Genomic DNA, 26,782 nt, shown 5'->3' on the forward strand with positions numbered 1-26,782 from the left:
GGACTGGGAGCGTCCAGGTGGAGGTTGAGGGGACACTGGGGAAGATGCAGTCATCACACCCCCTTCCCCCCAGGCTTCCCTTTGAGGTGAGTCAGTTCTTGTTTCTCTGCCTGCAAGGATGAAATGAGTGTAACTCATGAAGCCAGGGGAATCATGGCAATCCCCAGGGGGCGTGGGGCTGAAGTGAGAGACTCCGGCAGCTGTCAGGGCAGGAGTCTGTAGCTAGCTGCTTTTCCTTGACCTGGGAGGAAGCATCTGGGGGAAGCCTGTGCTAGGGATCCAGCTGCCAGACACTTAGCACCCTGTAAGTGACTCTCCTGGGCCTGGGGCAGATCCCTGCAGTGAGAGGAAGACTCATATATAGAAGGGGATGTGAAAAATAATTTTTCCTCTCCACCCCCTGCTCCTTATCTAATATGAACAATCATGAAGTAAGGTTTCTGTGCACCTCAGTTACTGCGCTGGTGATTACAGGAGGCAGGCGCCCCGCTGGCCACCCCTGTCACCTTTTATTTGTGTGGCTGCAGCGAAGCAACTGCATGGTCAGCTCTCGATTACTTGTCTTTGACTTGAGGCTGTGCCATTCCAGCTGCTCCTTCGCACTTGTGTTTTCCTGATGCCAGCCTCTCCTAGGGCTTTGTGAAAGCGTACTCTGGGTCCAGTTCCCCAGAGTGGCAAAGCCAACAGCAGACAAGCCCCCTTCAGTGGTACCCAGGGCTCAGAACAAGCTCCGGCCCTCCCTGTTCTAGATAGTGGCGAGAGCGGATTTGTGATAACGTTGATCCAAGACACTTCATGAGCATCCCCCATTTACCAAATCATAAAGATGTGAACTCACAATCAATAACAACAAAACAGCTGTCCCAAGACGAGGATATATTAGTTGTGGGAGAGAAAAGGTTATTAAGTATGATTTGGGGGGCTTAAGGGGGACTCCATGTAGTTAATTAAAGGCTGTATAAGGAGCCACGGCTGTCCACAGATGCTGCAGCTCAGGAAACCGACCCTGTCCCACACTCCCTGCTCTTGGGGCCAGTCAAGGGAGGGGCTTTCTGGGTCAGTGAGGCCATTGAAGGCGAGTCCCCTGTGCTGACACACTCTGGCAGCTCTCACAGGCGCATCTTCACTGGGAGCGAAAGGTCAATGGCTTGCAGATGGCAGTTTGTGATGGGGACACCACCCTGGGAAGAGCCAGATGTATTTTGTCTTGATTCAGAGTGGTCAAGGTCATAACCAGACTGAAGATTCATGATTGCTTTGGCTGCAGTTTCCAAGCCCTCAGACTGTGGCAGCAGTATAAAAATTTACATGTGGGCGAAAGACAAGCATGTCACCTAGAATTAAAATACACTGGGGAACTCTATTATAGTGGGGAAAGCAGCACGTGTATGTAAGTTTCTTCCTTTTTTTTTTTTTTTAAAGATTTATTATTTGAAAGTCAGATCTCTTTATGAGATCTTGTATATGTTGGTTCACTCTCCAGATGTCTGGGCTGAACCATGCTGAAGCCAGGGGCCAGGGGCATCCTCCAGAATCCAAACACTTGGACCATCTTCTCCTGCTTTCCCAGCCACAGTAGCCGGGAGCTGCGTTGGAAGTGGAGCAGCTACAACTCCAGTTGGCACCCATATGGAACGCTGACACCGCAGGCTGTCTTACCTGCTATTTCCACAACACTGGCCCTCGTGTGTGGGATCCTTGTGTAAATTGAGGACCCACATGCATGTGCACATTTGGGCACCCATGCAAACACACAATGCTTCCTCTTTCTGTAGCGTTTGATTGTTCTACTGCTTTTAATCAACCACTTGTCTACAGGATTGTAGTAGGGCTTTGAAAGTAACAGATGCTGTTAGCTAGTGAGATGGTCCTGCGTAACGGAGATGGAGTGCTAAACACAGGTTTTAATCTGCACTGAAACCAAACAAAATGCTGTGAAGAAAACTCCAGGTTGGTTACTAGGCTGGTCACTGGGTTCTCAGCTCTTTCAGCCACACATTCACATGGTAGGGCCTCTGAGTGCCCGGTGGGTATATTCAAGATTCCTGACCTAGAGTTCCCTTAGGAAGAGTCAGGTAGCTTTTGCAATGTGATGGGAGAACTAGGGGAGATAGTTGTTTGCAGAAGGAAGAGTCTTGCCTGAGAATTGGGCAGTGGAATTGAAGTTTCCGGGGATCCGCTGGCAGTGATGGGAACTGACAGGGGAGGCAGGAGAGCAGGTAAGGATATTAGAAATGTTCTTCCAGGTGGGGCAGTTGTGGGGCTCACGGGATGAAACCTACTCAGGGTCCCACTGACAAGACCAGAAGAGAACCACCTTAGTGAGCCCCCCCTTGAAGCAGTGTGCACAGCACCTTTTGTGTATTGGGGTGTATTGACCCCTCCAGGGTCAGTCTTTGGGCTGCAGCTTCTAGAGGGAAACCATGGTGCTGTGAGTTGGTGATTTTTCTCTTGGGCATTGTCGTGTTACTGCCTGGACCTTTATCCAGGCTGTGTGGTAGGGACAACAGCGTGCTGGGCCTCTCTTCGGCTGCCCAGTGGCCTGGTTGCTCCTGGAAGAGCAGAGGGGCCACACAGCCACAGAAAAAGCCTTCCTCGCCATGAACCAGGCCTGTCCTCCAGGCCTTGGCTACCTTTGCTGCCTCTCCTTCAGTTTCTCTTACTTGGGGTCAAGTTGCCTTCTAGTGCAGGGAAGGAAGGAGAGTCAGCAAGTGTGTGTTGGCCAGCCTGCAGCCGAATCCTGCCAGACTTTCCAAGTTAGAGCGTGCATGGCAGCAAACAGTTTCAAGTCAGTGGGACTCAGAGTAATGGCTGTTCTTATGATAAGCACCCATGTTTTTATGTCTCAAGGCTAACAAATGGGATTCTTTCACTGGCCTGCTGGCCAGCTCCATTATAAAGCAGAAACAACTCCTGCTCTTTGCCTTCCGGTGCTTGTGTTTGGCAGGTGATCAGAAACATGCATTAGGTAACACTGAAGGGCCTGAGCAGGTGAGAGACACTTGCTGAACTTCTCCTGCCTTTAAAAAAGTCCAACATTTCCCCGCTTTGTAAGTAGATTGAATTTTTCAAGGAACAGGCTTCTCAGTGAACACATTCAGACTTTGGATCCGTAATCGTCACATCACAGGAGCCACAGTTTCCCAAAGCCTATTTCTACACAAGACTCTAGTTCTTCCCACAAGGGGAGTTCTTCTCAGCCTGTTATGAGGATTTGAGGAAAAACAAATAAAAACCAGAGCTGCCCTCAGCCGGTAGAGCGACCATCGTTTCAAATCAAATGGGCGCTGTTTACTGTGAAGAGGGAAATGAGGTTTGCTGAAATGATTCAAACCTTCCAGAAGAAACCACTGGCCCCTGAGGTGGCTGTGTCTTGTTTGTGTTGGCTTCCAAGTCACCCATTTTACTGCCTCTTACACCACTGCCACCACCAAGAGGTTAGTCTGATTTCATAGGTTTCTCAGGGACAGGCTTGCTCCGTGCCCCCCACCTCTGCAAGGAATCGCTGTGTCCCGCTGTTCTGACCCTTATGAATGAAAGGAGGCACAAGACATTGTAAAACTAACCATGTCAGGCAGCCATTTAATTCCAGTGTTTTCAACGGAAAGGAAGAGGTGTTCTAGCTATAAAATGCTGGCCCAGAGCCTTGTGGAAGCCCTAGGTGAACCTCCCCGGTATCCCCCAGGAGACCAACGGCAGCTGGGCTGACAGCCTGTGACCCCGCCCTACCCCGCCAGTGCCTCCCTCCCTCACCCCCATCCAGAATCGCGGTGCTCAGGAAACAGGTACTGAGTTCAGGATCCGTTTTCCTTGTCAGATTTCCCAGCTGATGACAGAGACTGGGCGGGAAGGCCTGACCGAAGCAGCGCTGAACCGCTATAACGCAGACAAGCCGGCGGCCTGCAGCTCGCCCGCAGCCCAGGGCTCCTGCACAACCAGCGACACTCCCACGGGCCCCTCGGTGGCTGCGTCCTTCTTTGCACGGTAAGATCGCTGCTTGTGGCACCTTTGTCATGAGCCCACCTTCTTAGCTTCTCGTGGAGGCTGGTTTAGTTGCTACACTGTGGAGGGTTGTGGGGCTGGTCTTTGCCTCTGCACTCTGAGACAGCATCATGCAGCCTTGGCACCCTTGGCAGCATGAGCTGGACAGCTCTGCCTTGAGGGGTCTGTCCTGTGTCTGGTTGATACATGGTACTCCCTTAGCCTCCACCCCCCGATGCCCTAGTACCCCTCTCCAATGTACTACTGAAAATATCTCCAGATGTCATCAACCATCCCTTGCATCAAGTGTCACTACTCTAAGAATACTTGGCTCCAAAGATGCTGCTGCTCAGACTGCGCCCTTGGGTTGTGGCAGCCCCAAGCTGCTGTTTGTAGAGAAGGAGCTGCTTACACGCCCTGCAAGCCATCACTTCTCTCCCCGCCTTCTTTCTGGACGAAGGAGCTGGATGGTTATCAGATACCACTCGGCTAATCTTGGAAACTTTAAAAACATGAGAAATAGAAAAGAAAGGTATTTCAGCAATGTTTTCTGCCTAATTTTAGCAACGTGGCAGAGACAGGCTGGGAGTGAAGGACAGCTGAGCAGAAAACAACCTCAGGGGTTGTCTAATTTGATCTTCTGATTTTTATGAATAAGGCGACTGGGGGCCCAGACGGTTCACTGATGAGATAGTTTATAGCAAAGACGAAAATAGAAACTGGATTGCTCTACTTTGGTCTCTAAGACTTGTTCTTCATGTGATGCTCGAACTCGATTTTAGAAAACTTTGTTCTCTACCACAGAGCCCTGAGCTATGGAATCAACGGGATGTAGTATAGCACCAACAGGTGTATGAGATTGGAAGATCCCTTGGGTTCAGCGCTTGGCTCTGCCTCAGTTTCCTTATCCTACTACCTACTCTGCAGGGTTGCCCTGAAGATTAAAATAATATGATTGTAAATGATCACTTCCTGTACACGGCGATTTGATAGGGTCTTACCCAGCATGCCCATGAGAAGGAATATTCTATGACTTTTGCTGTTCTTATGAATAATTACATCCAGAACACAAACGTGAGGAAGGGGCCATGATTAGGAAGGGAGCAGGTCAGAGGAGGAACAGATAGCTAATATCTGGAGTAAGACCTTGGGGTGCTGATATGTGGATTGTTGTCTGAACACATGGGCCAACTGGAACGTGTGGGAAATAACAGGAAATGCATATATGTTGGCCGCCCAACCACTGGGGGACAGTGTGTTAGTGCTGCTACTCATGAGTCTTGTGTGTGACTTGGGAACATGGACCAGGGACTACAGACTTCCTGGGCAGTCACGTCCATGCTCTTTAGGGAAGGAATGAAGAAAATCCCAGGGACTCAGAAAGCCCCAGCAGTGGCGTAGGTTACTGGAGTGTGTCCAGTGGCATGTGGCCAAGGTAATGAAGTAGCCACATCCTGGTAGGTGTGTAGTCTGAACAGAGAAAGACCCAGGGGTCATCATAGCTGTTCTCATTGGGCTCGTTGGTATTTGTGTAAATGAGAAGTTTGGTTGGTTTTGCAGGGCACCAAGGTAAGTAGGCAGAGTCTGGATAAAAACCAATGATTAAGGGAGGAATTGCCCCATTCACATGGCCCCCCGAGTCTCAAGGAGTGACACCTGACCTTCAAACTTAGGGGGATATCCAGGGCTCAGCTGGAGCTGGTCTCTGTGCCTCTCCCTGAAATTCTTCAAACATGAGCAGTCTTCAGGTCCTTCCAGAGAATCTCACAGAGAAGCGACTAACTCACAAAAAGGCCCCAGAAGAAGGATCTGAATCAGGAAGAAGTAAGATGAAGAATAACCACCCCCTTAATAGACAGTGCTGAGGGCGGAGAGGAGTTTCCTGGTGCTGGAGAACCAGCCATGTCCTTAGAGTCGGGGAAAGGATGCTGCGCTGAGACAGCCTGGGTGCTGGACGCTCATGCAGCTGTAGCCAGAGTTCATGTTACTCAGTTGAGCATTTACAAGCAAGCAAACAGCAGGGGAAAGGAAAGGCAGTTGCTGCCAAAGCCAGTCTTGCCTGTGAGTCTCACTTGCATGTACTGAGGTGAACCCCAAATGACCAGGTCAATGGTGATGTCACATGGGGAAGGCCGCAGGTGAGGCTGGCAAGAAGCAGAGTCCTCTAACTTGCCACATCAGAACGGCAAGGCCATGAGATACGAACTTGTAAAGGGTAGGCAAGGGCTAGGGGGACTGCGTATGTTCTTTGTAACCTTTGTGGGGAACACCACTACCTCTGGAGCTTACTGATACACTCCTGCAAGTCCAAGGATTATGTTCTAACAGTAGGAAGTCACAGGTGAAAAAGAATTTATGGACATATGTGTCTCACGCCTTCCCTATTACCCTGGTCTATCCTGTTTCGCTCAGTGATAATCAGATGTTACCTCTTCCCAGTGAGGGAGGTGGTACGTGAACAACTTCTGGGCCACCAGTGAGAGTCCCTAAAGAAAAGACCACATGGGGTACCCAAGGGTCGACAGTGTGTGGTAGAGCCAGGAATGTACCTCACTGCTTTGGATTTACAGAGACCCAGGCGTAAGTCACGGTCAGCCCAACTGATGCTGTTTGATACCAACTGAGTCCATTGTCCGAGAGCATCTGGGTTTCAACTAAAGCAACACTATAGAGAGTGAGTTCAAGTGGCTTTGGGTAGGGCTGGAATCTGGCTCTGTTACTGGTGCCCATGTTAGAAATGTACCAGGAATGTGTTCCAATGAGGAGTCTCCCCTCAGTGGATCTGGAGGCAGAGTCAACTGCAGGTTACGTTTGATCTCTACTTCTCAACTCTTCCTGCTTGACTGTGCGATGGATAGAGGCCTGGGACTCCTGCAGCTTTGGGCCAGGACACCGGGGGCTGTGCTGGCTGTCATTTAATATGAGATGGATACCACCTGCCCTATTTGTGGCCAACATGGTTGACATTTTTTGAGGAACCATTCCCTATTAACTAATCCCTTAAAATACAAACTTGTTAGGACCAGCATTGAGGCACAGCAGGATAAACTGCCACGTATGATGTCAGCATCTCATATTGCAGCACCAGTACAAGTCTGTGCTACTGCTACTGAATCCCTGCTAATGTGCCCTGGAAGGCAGTGGATGGTGGTCCAGTGCTTGGGCTGCTGACACCTGTATGGGTGACCCAGATGGAGTTACTGGCTCCTGGCTTCCATCTGGCCTAACCCTGGCTTGTGTGGCCATTTGAGAAGTGAACCAGAGAATGGAAGATCTCTCTGTTTCTCCCTGTCTCCCTGTTACTCTACTTTTAAAAGAAATAAAATCTTAATAATGAGAATATGTAAAATCTCCCTTTATCCTCAGAATGACCCTACGAGGGAGAGCCCATTGCTTCCCCTGTGTTACAGATAATGAAAGGTGTTTTGACATTGAATTACTGGGCCAAAGCCACACAGCCAGGAACAGGGGTCTATCCCATGGCCTCTCACTTGGGAGTCTATTGGGGTTTCCCATCCCGCGGAAGAAATCACCCGACACTCCAGGCTCTGTTTCAAGAGGCACTTTATTCTTCCAACCAATCGCTTTCCCAGCCCGTCGACTCGACTTCCTCTTCTTCCTCCTCTTCTTCCTTTCTTTTTCCTAGCCCAGACCCCCACCGCTTATGTACCATCCTAACCCAATCAGCTTAAAGGTCACTGATGCACGCAGCGGGCACACCAGTCATAACTCTGATCACCGTAGCACACACGCCAGGCATGCGGTTACCGGCCAATCAGAAGGCACTTCCTGAAACCTGTTTACCGCCAAGCTCTGAGAGGAGGAACAGTCTCGCGCCATCTTAGGGCAGGGCACTCGTGCGGTGCTCCCAAAGGGAGTCCATGCTTCTGTTCTTTGTGCTAACAGCAATAGTGAAACACTGTATTGTAGGCTCATTCAGCATGGGCATAAACTGATCATCATGGCTTATAAAATACCATTTTAAAGCCTTTTAAGGAAATTTATGTGTTAGAGATGGAAAAACAGAAAGATAGAAAGATACACAGAGCTCTGATCTGTTGCTTCTCTTCCCAAATGCTGACAGTGGCTGGGCCAGGGCTGTTGCCTAAAGCCAGGAACTTGACTTGCGAGCTCCCCCTGTGTGAGGGGTTCATGTCCCCATGAAAGGTGCGTCTTCCATTTCGCCCTTCTGTCTTCCACATGTGAGGACACAACAGCATGGTGCCATTTTGGAAGCTGAGGGCAGCTTCCAAGTTCATAGGTTTTGGAGAAGACCTGAACCTAAGAATGAAAAATTGGGGCTTACCATTTATGTGTAATTAGAAATTAAAAAAAGAAATGATCCTTCACTGAAGGAGGCCAGGTGCACAGCACCTGTTCTGCTCTTTGCTGATTCTTGCAAGAATTGCTTTCCTTTCTTTAACTAATTAGCATCTTGATAGCTATCTGCAAAAAATTTTTAAAAGATTTATTTATCTTTATTAGAAAGGCAGATATACAGAGAGGAGGACAGAGAGGAAGATCTTCTTTCCGATGGTCCACTTCTCAAGCAGCTGCAACGTCTGGAGCTGCGCTGCTTCGAAGCCTGGAGCCTGGAGCCTCTTCTGGGTCTCCCACACTGGTGCAGGGTCCCAAGGCTTTAGGCCGTCCTTAACTGCTTTCCCAGGTCACAAGCAGGGAGCTGGATGGGAAGCAGGTTGGCTGGGATTAAAACCGGCACACATATGGGATCCTAGCACATGCAAGGCAAGGACTTAGCCACTATGCTATCGCGCCAGGCCCTATCTTCAAAATTTTTAGTTTTTTTTTTTTTCTTCAATTTTTGGGCCCTCGTTGTTTTTGTTGTTGTTCTTTTTTTTTTTTTTTCCTTTTCAATTTTTGGGCCTGGCGCAGTGCTCAAGTGGCTAAACTCCTCTCATGGAACACACCAGGATCCCATATGAGCGCCGGTTCTAATCCCAGCAGCCCCACTTCCCATCCAGCTCCCTGCTTGTGGCCTGGGAAAGCAGTCGAGGACGGCCCAGAGCACTGGGACCCTGCACCCGCGTGGGAGACCTGGAAGAGGTTCCAGGTTCCTGGCTTTGGATCGGTGCACACCAGCCCGTTCCGGTCACTTGGGGAGTGAATCATCGGATGGAAGATCTTCCTCTCTGTCTCTACTCCTCTCTGTATATCTGACTTTGTAATAAAAAATAAATAAATCTTTTAAAAAAAAAAAGAAAGAAATGGTTCCAGAGAGAGTGAGAGAAAGAGAAAGAGAGAGATAAAGAGAATCTTCCATCTGCTGGTTCTCGCCCCAGATGGCTGTCAGTGGCCTGCGCTGGATGAAGCCAAAGCAAGGAGCCAGAACCTTTTTCCAGGTCTCCCACATGGGTGCAGGGGCCCAAAGACTTAGGACGTTCTCAGCTGCTTTGCTAGGCCATTAGCAAGGAGCTGGATTGGAAAGTGGAGCAGCTGGGACTTGAATTAGTGCCCACGAGCCATGCTGGCCTCACAGACAGCAGCCTTACTGTGGCACAAAGCTGCCCCAGATGCTCTGACTATAAAAACATGTTTGTATTTTCAGAAAGAGTCAGTATGGACCAAGAAAAGGAATTAACACAATTGTTTGTCATGTTGATGAGCTGTCACGCATGTTACTTCCATGGCTTTACAAATAAAGAACATACATGTTGAGCAGCCTTCCTCCTGTGACTCTCACGTGAATGTGAAATGGTGAGGTTGGATCGGATTAGATCTTTCCATTTATTGACTGTTTTCTTGGGGTAAAGATTTTCAGCTGGTTATGCACTTGGTCTTGCAAACATGGGCATGCCTGGATGAAACTAACATAGTCCCCTGAGGCAGTGAGACCTTCCTTTTCGCTGAGGGAATGGGCAGGTTCTGGATGGTGCATGGAGTTACCCTGAAAGTGGCAGAAGGCATCATTGGAATGACCTCATAACTGCCCATTGATTTTCTCTGCCAAATAACATGAATAACGCTTGCCATTTGTGATTCTTTTATTCCTGGAGAAAAAGAAATCTCTACAGGCATTTCATCCACATTCTGAACAAGTGTTTGAAAAATGGTGAAGTTGCCAGGCGTCCATGGGCCTCCTCCAAGGCAGTTCTGGGCTTTGGCACAGCCAGTGGGGCTGGCTCTGTGGAGCTGGTGCCAATGGAGACTTTTATTTCTGCCTTCAGATGCCACTCCTGGTTGTAATTCTTTTTAATTGTACCCGATTTTTAATCTTTTAATCCAGTTCAAATCAAAATCTTAAAGCAAAAGTATGTGAAGGACACTTTTGACTGTGAATGAATTTTTACCTAAATTCCTGTCTCAATGTAAGTCAGTGCTTTTCCATTCTTTTCCCGCTGGTTCTGTGGCTCCGGATGGCTCACCACGTCCTGATCCTTTGCCGCCTGTCCTTTTGTCCATTGTGAGGTCCATCATGGTAGTTAGAATTCCCCTCTCTTCTTTGTAGCAACAGGGTTATTTTGTACTTGTTGACTCTTGGGGATTCTGAATTACAATTTGGTTGCTCAGTTTGAAAGAGTGCTGTTCTCCAATGTGTTCTATGGCTCCCCATGCTTTGCCTCCTTTTTCTCCCTTGCCTTGGGCCCAAACTCCTAGAGGGTTGCTACTCCTTTTCTGTCCAGCAAGATCTCTTGCAGTGTCCTCTGCCATTGTCTTTAAACAGCTTTTTCTGTTTACCCAGCAGTGTTTCTCAAACCTCTTGAGTGTGTTGCTGGATATCTTGTGATGAATTTGACCAGGATCTCCTAGAGCCCAGACATATTCAATCCAGTCCTGGCATGGGTCCAACGTCAAAGCCTAGGCCAAGCAGAGAAGGCTGATTCCTGGCCCCAAGGCCCCCTGAGGGTCACCTTGCTTCTCTTGTCACCCCGCTGGGTTGACTTGCTTGTGGTCGGTACTGTTGCTTCCACATTCTTGCTCCCAGACAACTCAAGTAGCACCTTGTTGAGCTGGTTCCAGCAGATGCTGCTCTCTGTGTCTGATCTTGAGCATTTGAAGGCTTTCTTTGGTCCCTGAGCACGTAATGTAGAAGAGCTGTACTTGGTTGCATTGTCAGAGCTGGTGAAGACGGAAGACGAGAATGAGTTCAGAACTGCTTGTGGTGCTTTTGCTCCTGCAATCAGGTAGTTCCCCCTCTAGGGGCGCTTCCATCTGCCCATCATCAGCAACCACTGCCAGAGCAAAGCTACCCTCAACGTGCCACAGCCTTGGCATGTCGCTCAGGTGACCTTGGAGGGAAAACATGACACTGAGTCCATAGGATCTGACTCTTATTTGCCCAGTCCCAATGGGGAAGCATGGCATGGTTTCCTCATCCAGTCTTGCAGATTGGGACGGTTGGTTTGCAGCTCCATGTGCAATGTGATAGAATGAGTTAGTTAAGCAGAACCCAAGAGCTTTCAGGAGCTTCTGCCGTGAGACTTCTCTGCTGCGTTATCACCCCTCGCCCCCGCCAGTGTCTTGCTTGGTTTCCACTGAAGCGTATTGCATCAGCTCTTGGGTCCTCACTCTTCCTAGAGCCTCCCTCGGACTTAGTGACTAACCATCTCCGCCACACCTCATGGCTGTGCTCCCTGTGCCATTCCAGTCCTACCATCCAGCTTCTTATGGGACACTCATGGCTGGAGCCCATGTATATAATTATGGCATTTACTCACAGAGCAAGGGCACCAACTGTAGAGGTGCGTGAAGTGGAGTCCACTCTTCCCTGGGCTGGCCAAGGCAGGTGTTCCTGTAGGATTGTGTGTGCTACAGGATACCTTTTTCTCTACTGCACACAGGTGACATCTGAGCTTGTAGTGCCTGAACTGCACCTGCCTCCTTCACTGGTGACTGAGCAGTGTCCAGGCTGAACCCTTTGAAGGCCTGGGTTGGAAACCAGCACCCTATACCTTCTGGGTTTTTGCTTACCAATCGCTGGCAGGTGTCTCAGCTTTGCTTTTTAGAAAAGACTCCATGGGCTTCTTAGAAAAGTGGGGACTTGGACTCATGCATGTTGATGAAGTGACTTTTTGGAAGTCAGAGTTGCATGAGTGTAGCGTCAACTCGTCTCAGTGGCAGTGTGACAGGAGAGCATCACAAGGAGTGCCTCAGCTTCTAAAGGCTGCAGGATGCAGTTTCAGGTGTCTGCCACAGGAATGAAGAACTGCTCTGGTTGCCTCTAAGGTGGCTGAAGCACTGAAGAAAAAGTAGCTGAAATTCAGTGTCTATGCCGTTACTCCTTAATGTTCAAGAAAACCCAAAAGCGCAGACTCTCATCCAGTACGCTACCCTAGCAACCCCCAGAGCTGTCTCACAACAGAGATAGTGCTCATGGCAAAGCCCGCACCATCCCAAGGAGGCACACTACAGCAGAGAACACAGCCCTGTGTTCAACTCCCTTCCTTCCTGCCCTCCTTCCTCCCCCAGGGAAAGAGTAAAATGGGGGGCATTTTCTGATCGAACAAGTCCTCCACCTGGCTGATGGCCGGTCAGAGTGTTGGCAGTCAGCTCCCAACATCTGGGAATCGTTTGCACAGCTCTCCCTAGGTTGAAAACCTGATTCACTTCCTGGTGTGTGTGTGTGTTTGAAGGCAGAACAATTTCAGCAAGCCTGAAGGAGCTGGGTGATGTCTGTCAAACACTCTTAGGATCAGGAGTTTTAGTTCTTATTGCATATATTTTTTAATTTTACTGATGTTAGGTATTGGAAGAGAAGAATTCTGTGTAAAGCAAATGGGGAGATGGAACAGCTCAAGGTCGAGTGCACAGCCCAATCCAGTAGAGTTCAGACCCCCGTGAGAAATGCAATGGAGTCTCTACATTCTCGGCTGAGTGTTCAGCCTTTGGCTTGTGTCACTGGCACCTGTGCTGTGTAGTTCCATGGTGCTTGATGATCCCGCCTCACAGGTTAGGCCTTCTGCAGCAGCTGGGATTGTTGGGCCTCCTAGCTGAAGGCCAGTGACCCCTGAAAGCCTTGCCTAGTACCAACCACAAACCACATGGAAGTGGCCATGGCATTAGGGACCCACCATAGCTGTATGCTCACAGGCTCCAGTTGGTTGGCCTCAAGCTCTAGGTCTATGAAAGAAATTGTGGTTTTGTTTTGTTTTGTTTTGTATTTTTGCCTTATAGTTTTAGTTTTACAGCCCTGTAAGAACTGGTCTCCCACAATAAGAGAAAGAACAAGGGGGCGGGGGCGGAAATGAAGATAGGGGGACACATTTAAGAATTCTGCTAGCAGGCCCGATGCTGTAGCTTAGCAGCTAAAGTCCTTACCTTGCATGTGCCGGGATCCTGTAAGGCCAGTGATTCTAATCCTGCTGGCCAGTCCTGCTTCCCATCCAGTTCCCCGACTGTGCCCTGGGAGGGTGGTTGAGGACGGCCCAAGACCTTGGAACCCTGCACCCACGTGGGAGACCCGGAGGAGGCTCCAGGCTCCTGGCTTTGGAGCAGCGCAGCTCCAGCCATTGCGGCCGCCTGGGGAGTGAATCATCAGATGGAAGATCTTCCTCTCTATCTCTCCACCTCTCTGTATATCTGCCTTTCCAAGAAAAATAAATAAATCTTTTTTTTTTGTTTTAAGAATTCTGTTAGATTAGAACTTGGTGGTGACTCAGCTGCCACGAGCTAGTATTGGCATGGTCTTGGGAGTGAACATGAGCCACAGCAGTAAACTAGAGGAAAGGGAAGAGGATTCCTTTTCTTTTGGAAAACTCCTACGATCAGTGTGGGGACCCAAGAGGGAGGATGGGATGAGCTGGAGTTGGTATAGAGCAAAGCGGAGCCCTGCCACTTAAAGAGGGGACTGGTGGAAGGGCAGTGGGCTCCGTTTTCCCCCTGCTATGTGGTTGTAAATTCCTGGTTTCCTGCTCTGCGCTTCTGCCAGTACCCTGTTGCAGTACATCTATGGCTTGTTTAGCTTCCTCTGGACTTCTTCAAAACACAGTTCTTTGTTGAGGCTTTCCTTCTTGCCACACCCTATTTGGGGTCTTAAGGAGCGCTCAGGAGTTGGCCTTATTATATCCTCCTCCACATGTTGAAGCTGAAGTAACTTCATCAAGGTCACACAGCTGGTAGGCAGGGAGTAGGTGTCTTGTCTTTTCTTTCTTTTTTTTTTTTAAGATTTATTTATTTTTATTGGATAAGAAGGTACAGAGAGAAAAATGTTCCATCCGCTGATTCACTCCCCCCGTGACTGCAACTGGCTAGGCTGAGTTGATGTGAAAGCCAGGAACCAGGAGCTTCTTCTGGATCTCCCACATGGGTGCAGGGTCCTAAGGCTTTGGGCCGTCCTCCACTGCTTTCCCAGACCACAAGCAGGGAGTTGGATGGAAAGTGGAGCATCCAGAACATGAACTGGTGCCCATTTGGGATCCTGGTGCATGCAAGGTGAGGACCTCACCTCTAGGCAATGGCACCAAGCCCTGGAGAAGGTGTCTGAGCTGGGCTGTCTGATTCCAGAGCCCATGGACCAGAATGTAAATTCCCAGGGATGAGTATGTTAATCTCCTTCTTGACTGAAGTCTAGTACCTAAAAGAGCACTCAAGAAATGCTTGCTGAATGGCAAACACTCCTAGCCACTCTGTTCTCTAGCCTCCCGTCCTAGCTGGGACGTACGTGATCATGAAGTAAAGGAATCTGGAGGAGATGGTATGAGTGAGACAGTGTAAGGAAAGGACCGGATGTGCAAGCCGGATGCCGTGGTGGGGAGTGTTGACCCACCTGCTTAGTGAGGGAAACACTGCTTCCCCTTTCACTCCATGAAAGCTGTAGGTTTCTAGGGGCTGACCAGGCTCTCGGTGCCTGCCCTCATTCCCCTCTGCTCCTCTGCTCTGGCTCCTCCTTTTATGTAGTCTGCTCTAGGCACGTGGACCTCCTTGCTTTCCCACAGAAAGTGTCCAAGCCATCTCTCCTCATAGGTTTCCAGCTTCTCTTCCTTCTGCCCTATTGCCAGATGTCAGCTTAGCTCAGGCCACCCTGCTCTCAGGTTTTGCTGAAATGCTGCCTTCTTGACGATATCTTCTCTGGCTTCCCCACTTAGAATTACAGCTGTCCCACATGATACCTACTCCATTCTGACTATTTGGTGAATGAATGAATGAACCACAAACAGAAGGGAGAAGGGCAGCCAAGTCTCAGGATGTTCCTTTGCTGAATTTATTGGATAACTTTATGTAGAAATGATTCTATTCTCTTGAGGATTTTTTCTGTTTTGGTGGCAGCATCGTTGGGAAATTGAGACTCTTGTTAGAATGTGTGTCCCTAGCTGTCTTTTCTAAAGGAGGGTTTGTATTGGAAGGGACTATGGTGCTGCCTGGGATAGTCAACCAGGGAAAGAGTTAAACTAGAGAAAAGAGTTATTAGTTATAGGAGCAGCAAAACAAAGTAGGGCTCTCCATCTTTCTCCTGTCTTGCTGAAAACCTGTCTGTGCCTCTCCTGAATAAACCTCTCGCTTTCTCTCTCCCCTGCTTTGATTTATTATTTTAATTCTATAGCTGTCTTAGTGAAGTATGTAAAGCATTTGGGGATAAAATCATATGGAAGACATTATAGAAACTAAAGATGCATTATATTAGGTGCTGTTGGGTGGAGCGGTTCCGGAGGCTGATGGATCGGATTGTGGCTGGGATCCCATCTGTCCCTGGCATTGTCTTTCAGTGGAATAAGAAATGGGCTCCTCCCTAGCGGTATAGGAAGGAGGGATTCAAGGGACCAGAGGGTGGGATCTTGGTTAGAAGTGGGGAGAACCAATGCAAGAGGGGCACTCTGGAGACACCCCTCCGTTTTCTTACTGGAGGTATCCCCAGGCGGGGTATTTGTTATTGTCTTCCCTCCAAAATGAAAATAATGAATGCTTCTAATCCCTTCTATCTGATGATGAGGAAATGTTTCCCTTTTCTTCCCTCTGACTACCCTCTGATGAATGTTTCCATTACTTCTATCTGATTTCACGAGAGCAGACACGGAGTCTAATCCCTCTGCCCCCTCCGCGTGGAGCACCGTAGCCAGCACATTTAGGGAGTCAGGGAATGAATGTTGAAAAGATACTTCAGCCAGATTTGGACGCTTGGCTCTCTTTTTGCATCTCTTGCAAACCAATGGGATTGTGCTTGAAAACAGCATGATTTGTCGTGTCGCCTCCGACTTCTCATCACCTCAAGTTTCAGTAGCATGATAAAAAAGAATTTTGGTGGGACCGAGAAACGGAATCTGTTTTTCATTATTGATTTCAACATGGTCAGACCCTGGCACTATGCTATTTCTGATAATCACCTATCATTTTCTCTAGCGTATGCAGAAATGATGTAGCCCTACATTGTAATTAGATGCCTTTTTTCCCGGCACCTGGAGCGCTTGTTCATGAAGTATGCTGAAATTTGGGAAATACAATTTCACGGGCCTAGAAATAATGGCCTGTGTCGTTTTCTTGGCATTCTCTGAAGCCAAAGCCTTTAGAGTCCATAGTTTGTCCTTTTAAACCCTTGCAAAGGAAAGAAAGGGCTTTGGCAGCGACAAAGAAACAAATTCTCTCAGGGGCCTGGAGCCTGGAGCGAGCAAGGGGGTAATCAGGACCAGGCAAGCCTCTTAGAAAAAAAAAGTAGAGGAAATATAAACCATCGCTCAAGACGTATTCCTACTCTTAGACGCTTCAGAAAAAGTAAATGTGGCTCATTTTTTTCCTCAAACAAATTTCCATTTATTGTCATCGCTGTCTCTTTGATGCTCGATTTAAAGTGGCAAGGTGGCATTAGTTGGGAAAGAATGTCTTTCATTAACCTGTCAACCCAGAATTTTAGAGTCACTTCCCAGGGATGAAAATGTACTGAGCACTCTTACCCCCTGAAAGGGTATTTACATATAAAAATAAACAAACAATGAGACTTTGCTTCTCCCTTTGAGGAACCCCAGATGTCAGGTTCAAAATCAGGAGAAGTGGCAGAGGAGAGCCAAGGATTCCCAGTGTGCTGTCAAGTCTGCCCTGGCCAGCGGCCAGTCTGACTGCGGGAGCCTGCTTCCTCCCTGCCTCCATGGCCTGTGGTCCACAGGTCTCTGCAAGTCCCTCTGTGGCTCACAGGAGCAATCTCAGGACTAAGAAGATGCTGGTCGTCCCGCCTGCCCCATCCACTTGACCATCCATCATCCTACAACTTTGCAGCTGTGCCTGGGTCCAGAGGTTTTTTCTGGCTGCCAGAGCCCTTCACCAAGCTGTATGTGGGACAGCAGGAAGTACTGATGTCTCACTGCCTTTTGGGAATATGTTCTCAAACAGGACTGGCAGAGTTTGATAGGACAACATCCCACCTCTCTTTTCCCTTGGTTGGGAGAACTCAAAGGTATGCCCAGCCTGTGTAGGACTGAGTTTTAGTTGCCCACATCTACAGCCTGTTTGCTAACACAGCTCCTGCAGGCTTCCGTTCCTCCCCATTCATTTCTCTACACTTCTGCTACACGAAGTTGCCTCTAGGGACATGTCACAGCAAACCCTGCCCTCATTCAGGGATGCTTCTGAGGAATGTAGTGGTAGATGTTTATGGTATGTCCTTATCCACCCACCTACCCACCCAAATCTTCCTCTGTCCCTCCATCCACCCACCCACCCACCCACCTAACCATCCAACTACCCACCTGTCCATCCGTCCGTCCATCCATCCACTCATTCATCCACTCACTCATCCATCTACCTGCTCGGCCAGCCATTTGGTAAGCACATTGTGTGCGCCAGTTATGGTATTAGGCACTAAGAGTAGCAGACCTACAGCCACTACTCTCAGGGAGCACTTGATCCAGTGTAGTTCGTAGTTCAGTTACAGGGCAATTGGAAATGACATGGACGTTCAGGACTGTGAAATCCAGGAGAACACCCAGTGTTATCCTTTCTAAATCTGCAGGTTGTTTAGAAACTGAAGGTTGCCTTTCAGCACCTCGTATTATCAGAGATCCCCTTACTGCCTTATTTGGTTGCTAGTTACTGCCAGTCTCCTCTTGTAGAATGTAAGGTTCACAGACAGGTGCTCGTGCGGCTCGTTCCGCTGTTGCTCCCTCTGTTCTCAGAGTCAGCCCAGGAGTGTAGCTGTGGCATGAAAAATATTTGGCGAGTGTGTCTCAGAGCCGTTCCAGTGTCAGCCTCCTGTGCTGCCTCCTGGGGGCAAGTTCACCTGTGTTCAGGGATAATCAAATTCTAGCCTGAACACAATGTCTCTAGTGCACAGTGGCAGCCTCTGCTCTTACGCCATGAGGCTGGAAGGCTTCAGTCTTGTGCCTACTCCTTGCAAATGAAACACTTTTGCCCAACTGTGTCCCTAAGGTGAGCGCTTTCCTGCAACATAAACAATTATTCAGTTGTAAGGAATTTTCTCCTAATGAGCCTGCTGAGTTCCTTTATTTGTTTTCTTTGTGTGCTGAATACTAAACTCTCAGCTGGGAGCCCATGCTGATAGAACACGCTTCTACCTCCCACCTGAGCCTGCATGGTGCAGAGAGAGGAGAGAGAGAGAACGAACTGAAATGGTTGCAGGACCCCTGTAACTGTCAGTGGTACCAGAGGAAAAAGCACACTGGCATGGGAATGTAGCCATTTGGTGTGCAAACTCAGAGAAATGACCATCTCCACCCATCCCTTCTTCTGTAGTAACACAGAGGACTCATGCCCTTAGCAGGGGCTGGCTGGAAATTGTGGCAACAGGTGATCTCGTAGCCTGGGGAAAGGATGTGCCTGTCCCTTCTGAGCACCTTGTCCTCTCTGACTTTTTGGACAGGGCCTGCCTACTTTACAAAAGATAATCTGCTTTTCTCAGAGTGTACTGATTTAAATCTTTCTCTTGTTTATAAAATGCGCTTCACAGAAACAACCAGACTGGTATTGGGTCAAACAACTGGACACCATTGCCTGGCCACGTTGACCCATAAAATGAACCACCACGTCTAGAACCAATAGCAAGTTTTACTGGAAAATTGATCGCATTTTGTGCAATTCGTCAAGTCCTTTGTAAGACTGACCGAGGTTGATCCTGGCGCTTGTCTCTGAGTGTTGGACCTCTAGGTGACGCAGCCTCTGGTTATCAGGGGCAGCTCATCTCTCCCCTCCAGGAGCTCCAGTGCTCCTCCCCCATTCCTCAGTGTCCCTACCTGATGTCATCCCATGTTTCGCTTTATTCTCGTGTCTTTGGCTTGAGTCAAGGCAATCCTGTGTTTCCTTAGGATGCAGAGCACTTTAATTTTAGTTTCCACACCACAGACAGAGAAAACAAACACCAGCATTAATTTCTAGGCTTCTTTTGTGGTCCTGATTGCCAGCCACGGTCTGGGAGGTCTGCGATGGATTTACTGCTTTGTAAGTTCTTTGTTTCCTTTCATCTGGATCATGTGCGGATCACTGATTTATGGAGCTCGGATCCTGCTTATTTGGGAAGTGGGAGGACGGAAGCAAAGTGTGGTTCATGCTGCAGTAAATTCAGACATCACCCTAGTATTTCTTTACACATTCAGTCTATTGCTACCAGAACTCATACATTTAAAATACCAAGACTGTTTCCTAAACACCTGGAACTTCAGAATTACAGCCAGTGAATTGTGTGGTTGCTCACTTTTCAGAGAGGCACCCATACCTCTGAAACCTCAACGATGATTCACCTCCTGTTTTCTGACCTTTGTTTACAAATCTGTTGCAGTTAAAGTGAGTTAATGATGTGAAACATAGACTCTTAGAATTTAGTCCCATTTTTCTAATTATTACTTTTTTTAAAAGGACTGATTGATTGATTTGAAAGGCAGAGTTACAGAGAGACAGCTAGGGAGAGATTTTTCCATCCGTTGATTCTTCCCCAGATGTCCATGGCTGCCAGGGTTGGGGCAGTCTGAAACCAGGAGCCAAGAATGTCTTCTGGGTCTTGCATGTGGGTGCAGGGGCCCGAGCACTTAGGCTACCCTCCACTGCTTTGCTAGGTGCATTAGCAGGGAGCTGAATCAGAATACTCCAACTGGGGCCCCAATGGGATGCTAGTGTCCAAGATAAAGACCTTGTTAGGCCGTTGTGCCAGCTCCTTCAACTGTGCTCTTATCTACCCGCTGTGTGTGTGTGTGTGTGTCTTTTTATTTTACATAAATTTCAGAGCAGGTTTAACAGCATCAAAAGCAAAAGCTAGACTTTCTTGTCTTGACACCCTGTTTGCACTCACATGGGAAGCCTCTGATCAGCTGTTGGGATGAATTTGATTAGCTTCTTACATGTTTCAGCAGCTGCATGCCACAGTGCTGCCACGGCTGGTACCATATAGCTGCTGCTTACTAACTTTTAGGGGTTTAGATTACGCAGGAATCATGGAGAAAAAAAGTTCCTAAAGAAGTACAGCCACAACTTCAAGGCCTCATTTCTGTTTTTACTTCTTCCTCTTGTTCTTTGGGAACTATGTGTATTTTCTCGAAGAAAATGCAGAATAGGGACCCAGCACTATACCGTAGTGGTTAAAGTCCTCACCTTGCAAGCACCAGGATACCATATGGGTGCCAGTTCATATCCCAGCTGCTCCACTTCCCATCCAGCTCCCGGCTTGTGGCCTGGGGAAGCAGTGGAGGACAGCACAAAAGCCTTGGGACCCTGTACCCGCATGGGAGCCTGAAGGAAAGTTCCTAGCTCCTGGCTTCGGATCGGCGCAGCACCAGCCGTTGCGGTCACTTGGGGAGTGAATCATCAGATGGAGGATCTTCCTCTCTGTCTCTCCTCCTCTCTGTATATCTGTTTTTCCAATAAAAATAAATAAATAAATCTTTAAAAAAAAGAAAAAAAATGCAGAATAAAGGGGAAAGGGAGGATCTGCTTGTATTTTGAGAAAGCCTTTACAAATGTCATACCGGAGCAGTAGGATCGAGCGTCTACAACTGTAACACCCAGCCCTGGCATTCCTTGCTGTTTGCTGAAAGGAAATGTAGGCATATGTTCACACAAGGACCTGCACAGGTGTGTTCTCGAAAATGGTGTTTGCGACAGTTCCAAGCTGGAAGCCACCCAGTCCACCGGCTGGTAAATGGATATACAAATCATGAGCAATCCATACAAGGAGTTACTCTTTAGAATATTCGGACGACAGCTGCATGCAGCAACGTGGGTGAATCTCAGAATAATTATGGTGAAGGCAAGAAGTCGGGCTCCTGTATAACTGAAGACTACAGAGGAGGTGACTTCATTTACATGAAATTATTGGCAATATAAACTAATGGGGTGACAGAAAGCATATCAGCGGTTGATTGGGAGTTGGGGTGGAAAGAGAGAATGATTACCAATGGGCAAGAGGAAACTTTGAGGAATAATGGATTTGGTCATTATCTTGGTTGTAATGGTTTTACAGGTAGAGCCATGCGACAAAGCTTACTAGATTTTGTGGTTTATTATATATATCAGTTATATCTCATGAAAAGTAATGCAGGAGCTTTCTTAAGATTAGATAAACATTTAAGAATGTACATATTGATTTGGTTATTTGATTTGAAAGATGGAGGCAGGAGTGTGAGCTCATAGCTCCTGGTTCATTCCACAAAGGCTCACAGCAGCTGACCCAAAACTTGATCCAGGTCTCCCAACTGGCAGGAACCCAGCTCCCTGAGGCATTGTCCCCAACATCTGTTGCCTTCTAGTAGGCAGCTGGGTCTAGAGCAGAGCCAGGACTCCCACGCAGGCGCTCTGCAGGAGTCCCAGGCAGCAGCAGCTTGACCAGCACCCACAATGCCTGCTGCCAGATGTTTTGAGATGGTGAGAGAATTGTCTTAGCCTATGACACATTGGGATACGTCTTCATCTTCTCTGTAAAGTTTTACTATAAGGAAGCCCCAGGAAAACATACTAAGTTGGCCTGTAACATTGTTTTGAGGGAATAACTTAGTGGGAAGTCTCCAAATGTGAACAACACTAAATTCTTCCATGTGATAGCAAGTCACCCAGGTAGCATACACAGGAAGAGATGAACAATGGAGGTTTAATTAGAGCATGGAGAGGCACTGGAGGACAAGTCATTCAGCTGTTCACATGAGGTGATCGATTCTGAGACACCATTTGGAAAGGGAACCTCAGGACCATACTTGCCTGAATGTTCAGTCCAAGATTACGTTAGGCAAAGAAAAGCAAAACAAACTGTGTTGGATGTTATCAGGAAAAACACTGGAAACAAAATGAGAGAGATCATCTGGCTCTGGGGAAGGCACCTAGAAGCTCTGAAGTTTTGGCGTGTGTACCTGGACAGGAAGCAGGGCCACTGGAGGCGCTTCCCCTGTGGAACAGGCAGCAAAAAGTCCAGTATGCGGGGCAGGAGGTGGGAGAGCATCTGAGTGACTCCTGTGCCTGGGGATGGATCACTCATTACACCTCAGCAGTCTCTCTGAAGACTGGGAGAAATAATATTAGGGAAAAACAAAGGGCTTGTTCGTCTGCCTCCCAAGACACAGTCCCGGGCGAGAACTGAAATTGCAGGTTAAGAAGTTCATTCACAAAGAGTAGCCTACTGAGGGTATCAGATAGTGAGGAATATTTGGGAGAAAATTGTCACTCTGTTTTGAAAAAAATATTTTTAAAAGGTTTATGCATTTGCTGTTTGTTTATAAGAGCAGGAGAGAGACAGAGACAGAGAGAGACAGGTCTTCCATCTGGGGCAGAAGGAGGTCCGATGTCGCACAGTTCAGATATGGAATGTCTGTACTAATGCCCCAAGGACCTAAATTGTTTCATGTCAAAGGAGGCAAGACAGTAGGTGAGGAACATCTGAATTGCTGCAATAACTCAGAAAAAAGGGCAGGTGCTAGCCTGGACTTGTCCTGCCGACTTCCTGCGGAGTTCCACGGTGCTGCCTTGGGGTTGGGCACTCTGGCCATTGTGCTTTTGAAACCCAGAGAGCAGCACTGCTGGTGTCTTCTGCCCTGATTAAGAAAGGTGCAGTGCGGGTAGCTCTTACTGTCCAGTGCTAATCCCAGCTGTGAGCTGAGTGTGGGAGTCACATTTTAAAGATTTACTTATTTCCATTGGAAAGGCAAAATAACAGAGAGAAGGAGAGACAAAAAGAGACCTTCATCTGCTGCTTTACTCCCCAAGTGGCTGCCACAGCTGGAGCTGAGCCAGTTCGAAGTGAGGCGCCAAGAGCCTCCTCCTGGTCTCCCATGGGGGTGTAGGGGCCCAAGCACTTGGGCCATCCTCTACTACATTCCCATGCCATAAGCAGGGAGCTGGATCAGAAGTGGAGCAGCTGGGCCTTGAACCAGTTCCTGTATGGGATGCTGGTGCCACAGACAGGATTAGGCTGCTGCGTCACCACTCCGGCCCAGAGGATTCACATTTTAAAACAGAAAAACGAGGCTGATGTTGTGGAGCCACAGGTTAAGCCACCATTGGGATGGCTGACATCCCGTGATGGAGTGCTGGTTTGAGTACTGACTGCTCTGCTTAGGCACCATGCCCTGCTCATGCGTGCAGGGATGCAGAAGATGGGTGGCCCAAGTGCTTGGGTCCCTACCGTCATGTGAGAGAGCCAGGTGGAGTTCCAAGCTCCCGGATTTTTTGCTTGTTCCAGTTCTGCCGTGGACATTTGAGGAGTGAACCAACAGATGGGAGATATTCTCTCTCTTTCAAATAAGCCTGATGAATCCTGAAGACAGGCCCGCCAGGATTTCTTGGTAAAAGGCATAAAATGGAAAAGTCTGGGGAAAATAATTTTTCCATTTGTCTTTCCAGTTGACTACCCCTGGGCTGGAGTCTGTTTCTCTGCAGCTGGCGTCTTGCTTGCTGAATCATCTTCTGATGCTCCATGACCATGCTCGCTTCTTGCTTGTACTCTCCCCATTTCAGTTCCTGGCTCCTGGGAGTAGAGGTTCCAGTTGACTCAACTAACGAGCCACAGAGAGACCCCAGGAGAGGAACAAGAATAAGACATTCCTATATTTTTATGTGGAGATTGATAATCAAGACTAACAATCCCAGCAGAAGGTGAACCACACATTAAGCAGAGGGGAAAGGATAATAAAATATCACCTGCTGTTTTACAGTCGTTGGGTGGAAGTGTTCCCTGGAACTGTACAGCTGTTGCACTTGATGGCTCATAAAACCTCAGTAAAGTCCGACAAGGGCCCTTTTTCTTGGTAAGGGATTTTTTTTGTTTTGTTTTGTTTTGTTTTGTTTTTCATGCAGTTATGATAGCATCTGGTTCTTGTCCCTAGAAGTGCAAAGGAGCCCCAGACACAGGCGGTGGCTGCTGCAGAGGAGCCCTGCCGCTGAGGCATCTGGCCCTTCTGATGGGTTTTGGGTCACTTCTGAGTCAAAGGGCATCATCATACAAATGCAGATGAGGATTTTGCAAGAGGGCACCTACTGGGTGCCAGGCATGGGGTTAGGTGGTCTCATGAAATAGTGCATGTGTGAGGTCAGGGTTATCACCGTTTTTAGAAAAACAATGCTATTGGAAAGCAACTAGTGGAGAAACATTCCCAGGTCAGAGGGCTGGCAGTGGGCAGTGCCAGGCAGCATTTCCCAGTGCCATGCTGCTGCCGGGATGGGGCGAGATTGGGAAGCTGCTTCCCTCCCTTACCCTCTGTGTGTGTGACATTCTCAAACTTCTGCATGGGCCTGTCCTGTTATATGCCTGTGTCCAGAAGGGCTTCTGTTTTCCAGAATACTCAAAATAAATTTTTGGAGGGGCTGGTGTTGTGGCACAGTGGGTAAGGTTGCCTGAAGCACCAACATCTCCTGTAGGCACTGGTTCAGTGGAGGACTGCCCAAGTGCTCAGGCCCCTGCACCCACAGGGAATTTCAAACAAACTCCTGGTTTTTGGACATCTTTGGCAGTTGCAGCCATTTTGGGGATGGAAAGTTTCCCTCTCTCTCTTTGCAACTCTGCCATTCAAGTACATAAGTAAATCTTTAATGAATGAGTGATGGGAATCGTAGGCAGCACATGTTTTCGGTTGACTTGCCCAGAAGTAACTTCAGAGTGAGGATTGACCTACGTTATGCAGAATGTAGTATCCACTGAAACTGGTGAGGGAGGGAAGGCGGCAGGAGAGGGAAGGGGAGAAAGCCAGATTCGGATAGATTCTCAAGTCCAGCAGGGGGTGGCTTTCAGTTGGTGCGGCCTCAGCCTAGCACAGGACCTCTTGGGAGCAAGTGATGCTTGATGTCCTGGGCTGTCATTTCCCTGCTCCCCTCTCTCCCTTACCTGTGGGGAGGAGGAGAGTAGTAAGCCCAAGGCATTTCCTGCTAGCTTTCCAAGGGTGCTGACAGGGTTGGCTCCTGGAGGCCAATGGCAGTCCTTTGACAAAGGGGTGAAGGTGCTGGCTGAGGCAAGTGGAAAGGGCACCTGGCTGATGGCCAGCATTATCACCTGTACCTGCCCTCCTTAGCATCCTGCTGGCAGTGAGATGGGAATAGGCCAATGAGATGGGAAATAACATCAGAGTGCATCAGGTACCCTGAGATTGTCTACGTAGAACCGGCTTCTCATGTTTTATATCAGAAACAGTGTTGGAACTGTGGAGTTCCTGGAGAGACATAGCTTGGGTCCCGGAAGAGAAAAGATGCTGCATTATTTGGGAAGTGAATCCCATCTTCTTATTTGCGGATGGTGCTTCTGATTCTGGCCAGTGCTGTCTTCCACAGAGATATGGGTTCCATGGATACTGTAGCCTGAAAATGGAAGCCAATCGGTTGGTAGGACGATGATCTGCCTTAGCGATGCCATTCTTGGTTCTGTAGTAGCATTGCTGCTTCAGCTGACAGTACTGAGGGCAGGGCAGCCCTTCCTGGGCTGATGCCTGGCTGGCGCGCTCAGTGGCTGCCACTGTGCTTGTTGCCTCTTCAGGTGCACTGTGCTGGACGTCCTTCAGAGTCTCAAGCTCCCTGAGACTGCCAGTGCTAAGGAGCTCATGGGTAATGTTCTAGTGTGTATATATATATCCAAAGGAAATTAAATCAGTATATCCAAGAGAGACCTGTTCTTGCATGATTTTTTTTTTTGTAGCACTATTCCTATAGCTGAGCCATAGAATCAGCTAGGATGTTCATTAATGCATAAATGGATAGAGAAATGTTGGTATACATCCATCCACAGTGGAACATTACTCAGGCATGAGAAAGAATGACATCTTATGATTTGCCTCCCAAGTAGCCGCAATGGCCAGAGCTGCACTGTTTTGGAGTCAGGAACCTCTTCTGGGTCTCCCACATGGATGCAAACCCCACTGCTTTTCCAGGGCACAAAGAGGGAGCTGGATGGGAAGTGGAGCAGCTAGGACACAAATTGGCCCCCATATGGGATCCCAGCACATGCAAGGTGAGGACTTTAGCCACTAGGCTGCTGAGCCAGGCCCTTAAATTTGTATTTTAAAGATGTGTTTGCTTATTTGGAAGGCAGGGTTACAGAGAGAGGGAGGGAAGGAAGAAGTGAGAGAGAAAGAAAGTACTTTTCCCTACCGAATGACATGATTTCTTTCTCCCTCTCCTATTAGTGGTCATGAGATTCTTAAAGCAGTACAGGATAATTCATGGCCGTAGTGTCCTCCCCAGCAGAGAGAGCGGCAGTGTCTAAAAGCAGAAGACTTCTGAGTCTGCGTTTTGAGGACTGATTCTGTTCTTGCTTTTGGCCTTCACGTTCGGAAGACCATCATGCAGAGTTTGAACCAAAGTGAACAGAGCAGCAGACAGTCTAGCAGCGTAACAGAAAGGGACAGGGGCCTGCAGCTGCCACAGGCACCAGAGAGCTTGATTTTCTTGTTCCCTGCCTCTTGGCAGATCATTGTCATGTGGAAGTGATTCACTCAGGCGGAGGGCAGTG

At 48.4% G+C, this 26,782-nt stretch overlaps 1 protein-coding gene across 1 annotated transcript in view; it reads left to right on the forward strand.

The window, feature by feature from the left end:
- Window positions 1–26,782, forward strand: part of KIF26B (kinesin family member 26B) — a 441,533-nt gene that overhangs the window by 216,034 nt on the left and 198,717 nt on the right. Inside the window, exon 4 of the mRNA XM_004578491.2 lies at window positions 3,818–3,984. Coding sequence (XP_004578548.2) covers window positions 3,818–3,984 — 167 coding nt within the window. The remainder of the gene's footprint in view (window positions 1–3,817; window positions 3,985–26,782) is intronic.

The sequence above is a fragment of the Ochotona princeps genome, chromosome 10 (genome assembly GCF_030435755.1).
Source record: "Ochotona princeps isolate mOchPri1 chromosome 10, mOchPri1.hap1, whole genome shotgun sequence".
Classification (NCBI taxonomy): Eukaryota; Metazoa; Chordata; class Mammalia; order Lagomorpha; family Ochotonidae; genus Ochotona; species Ochotona princeps.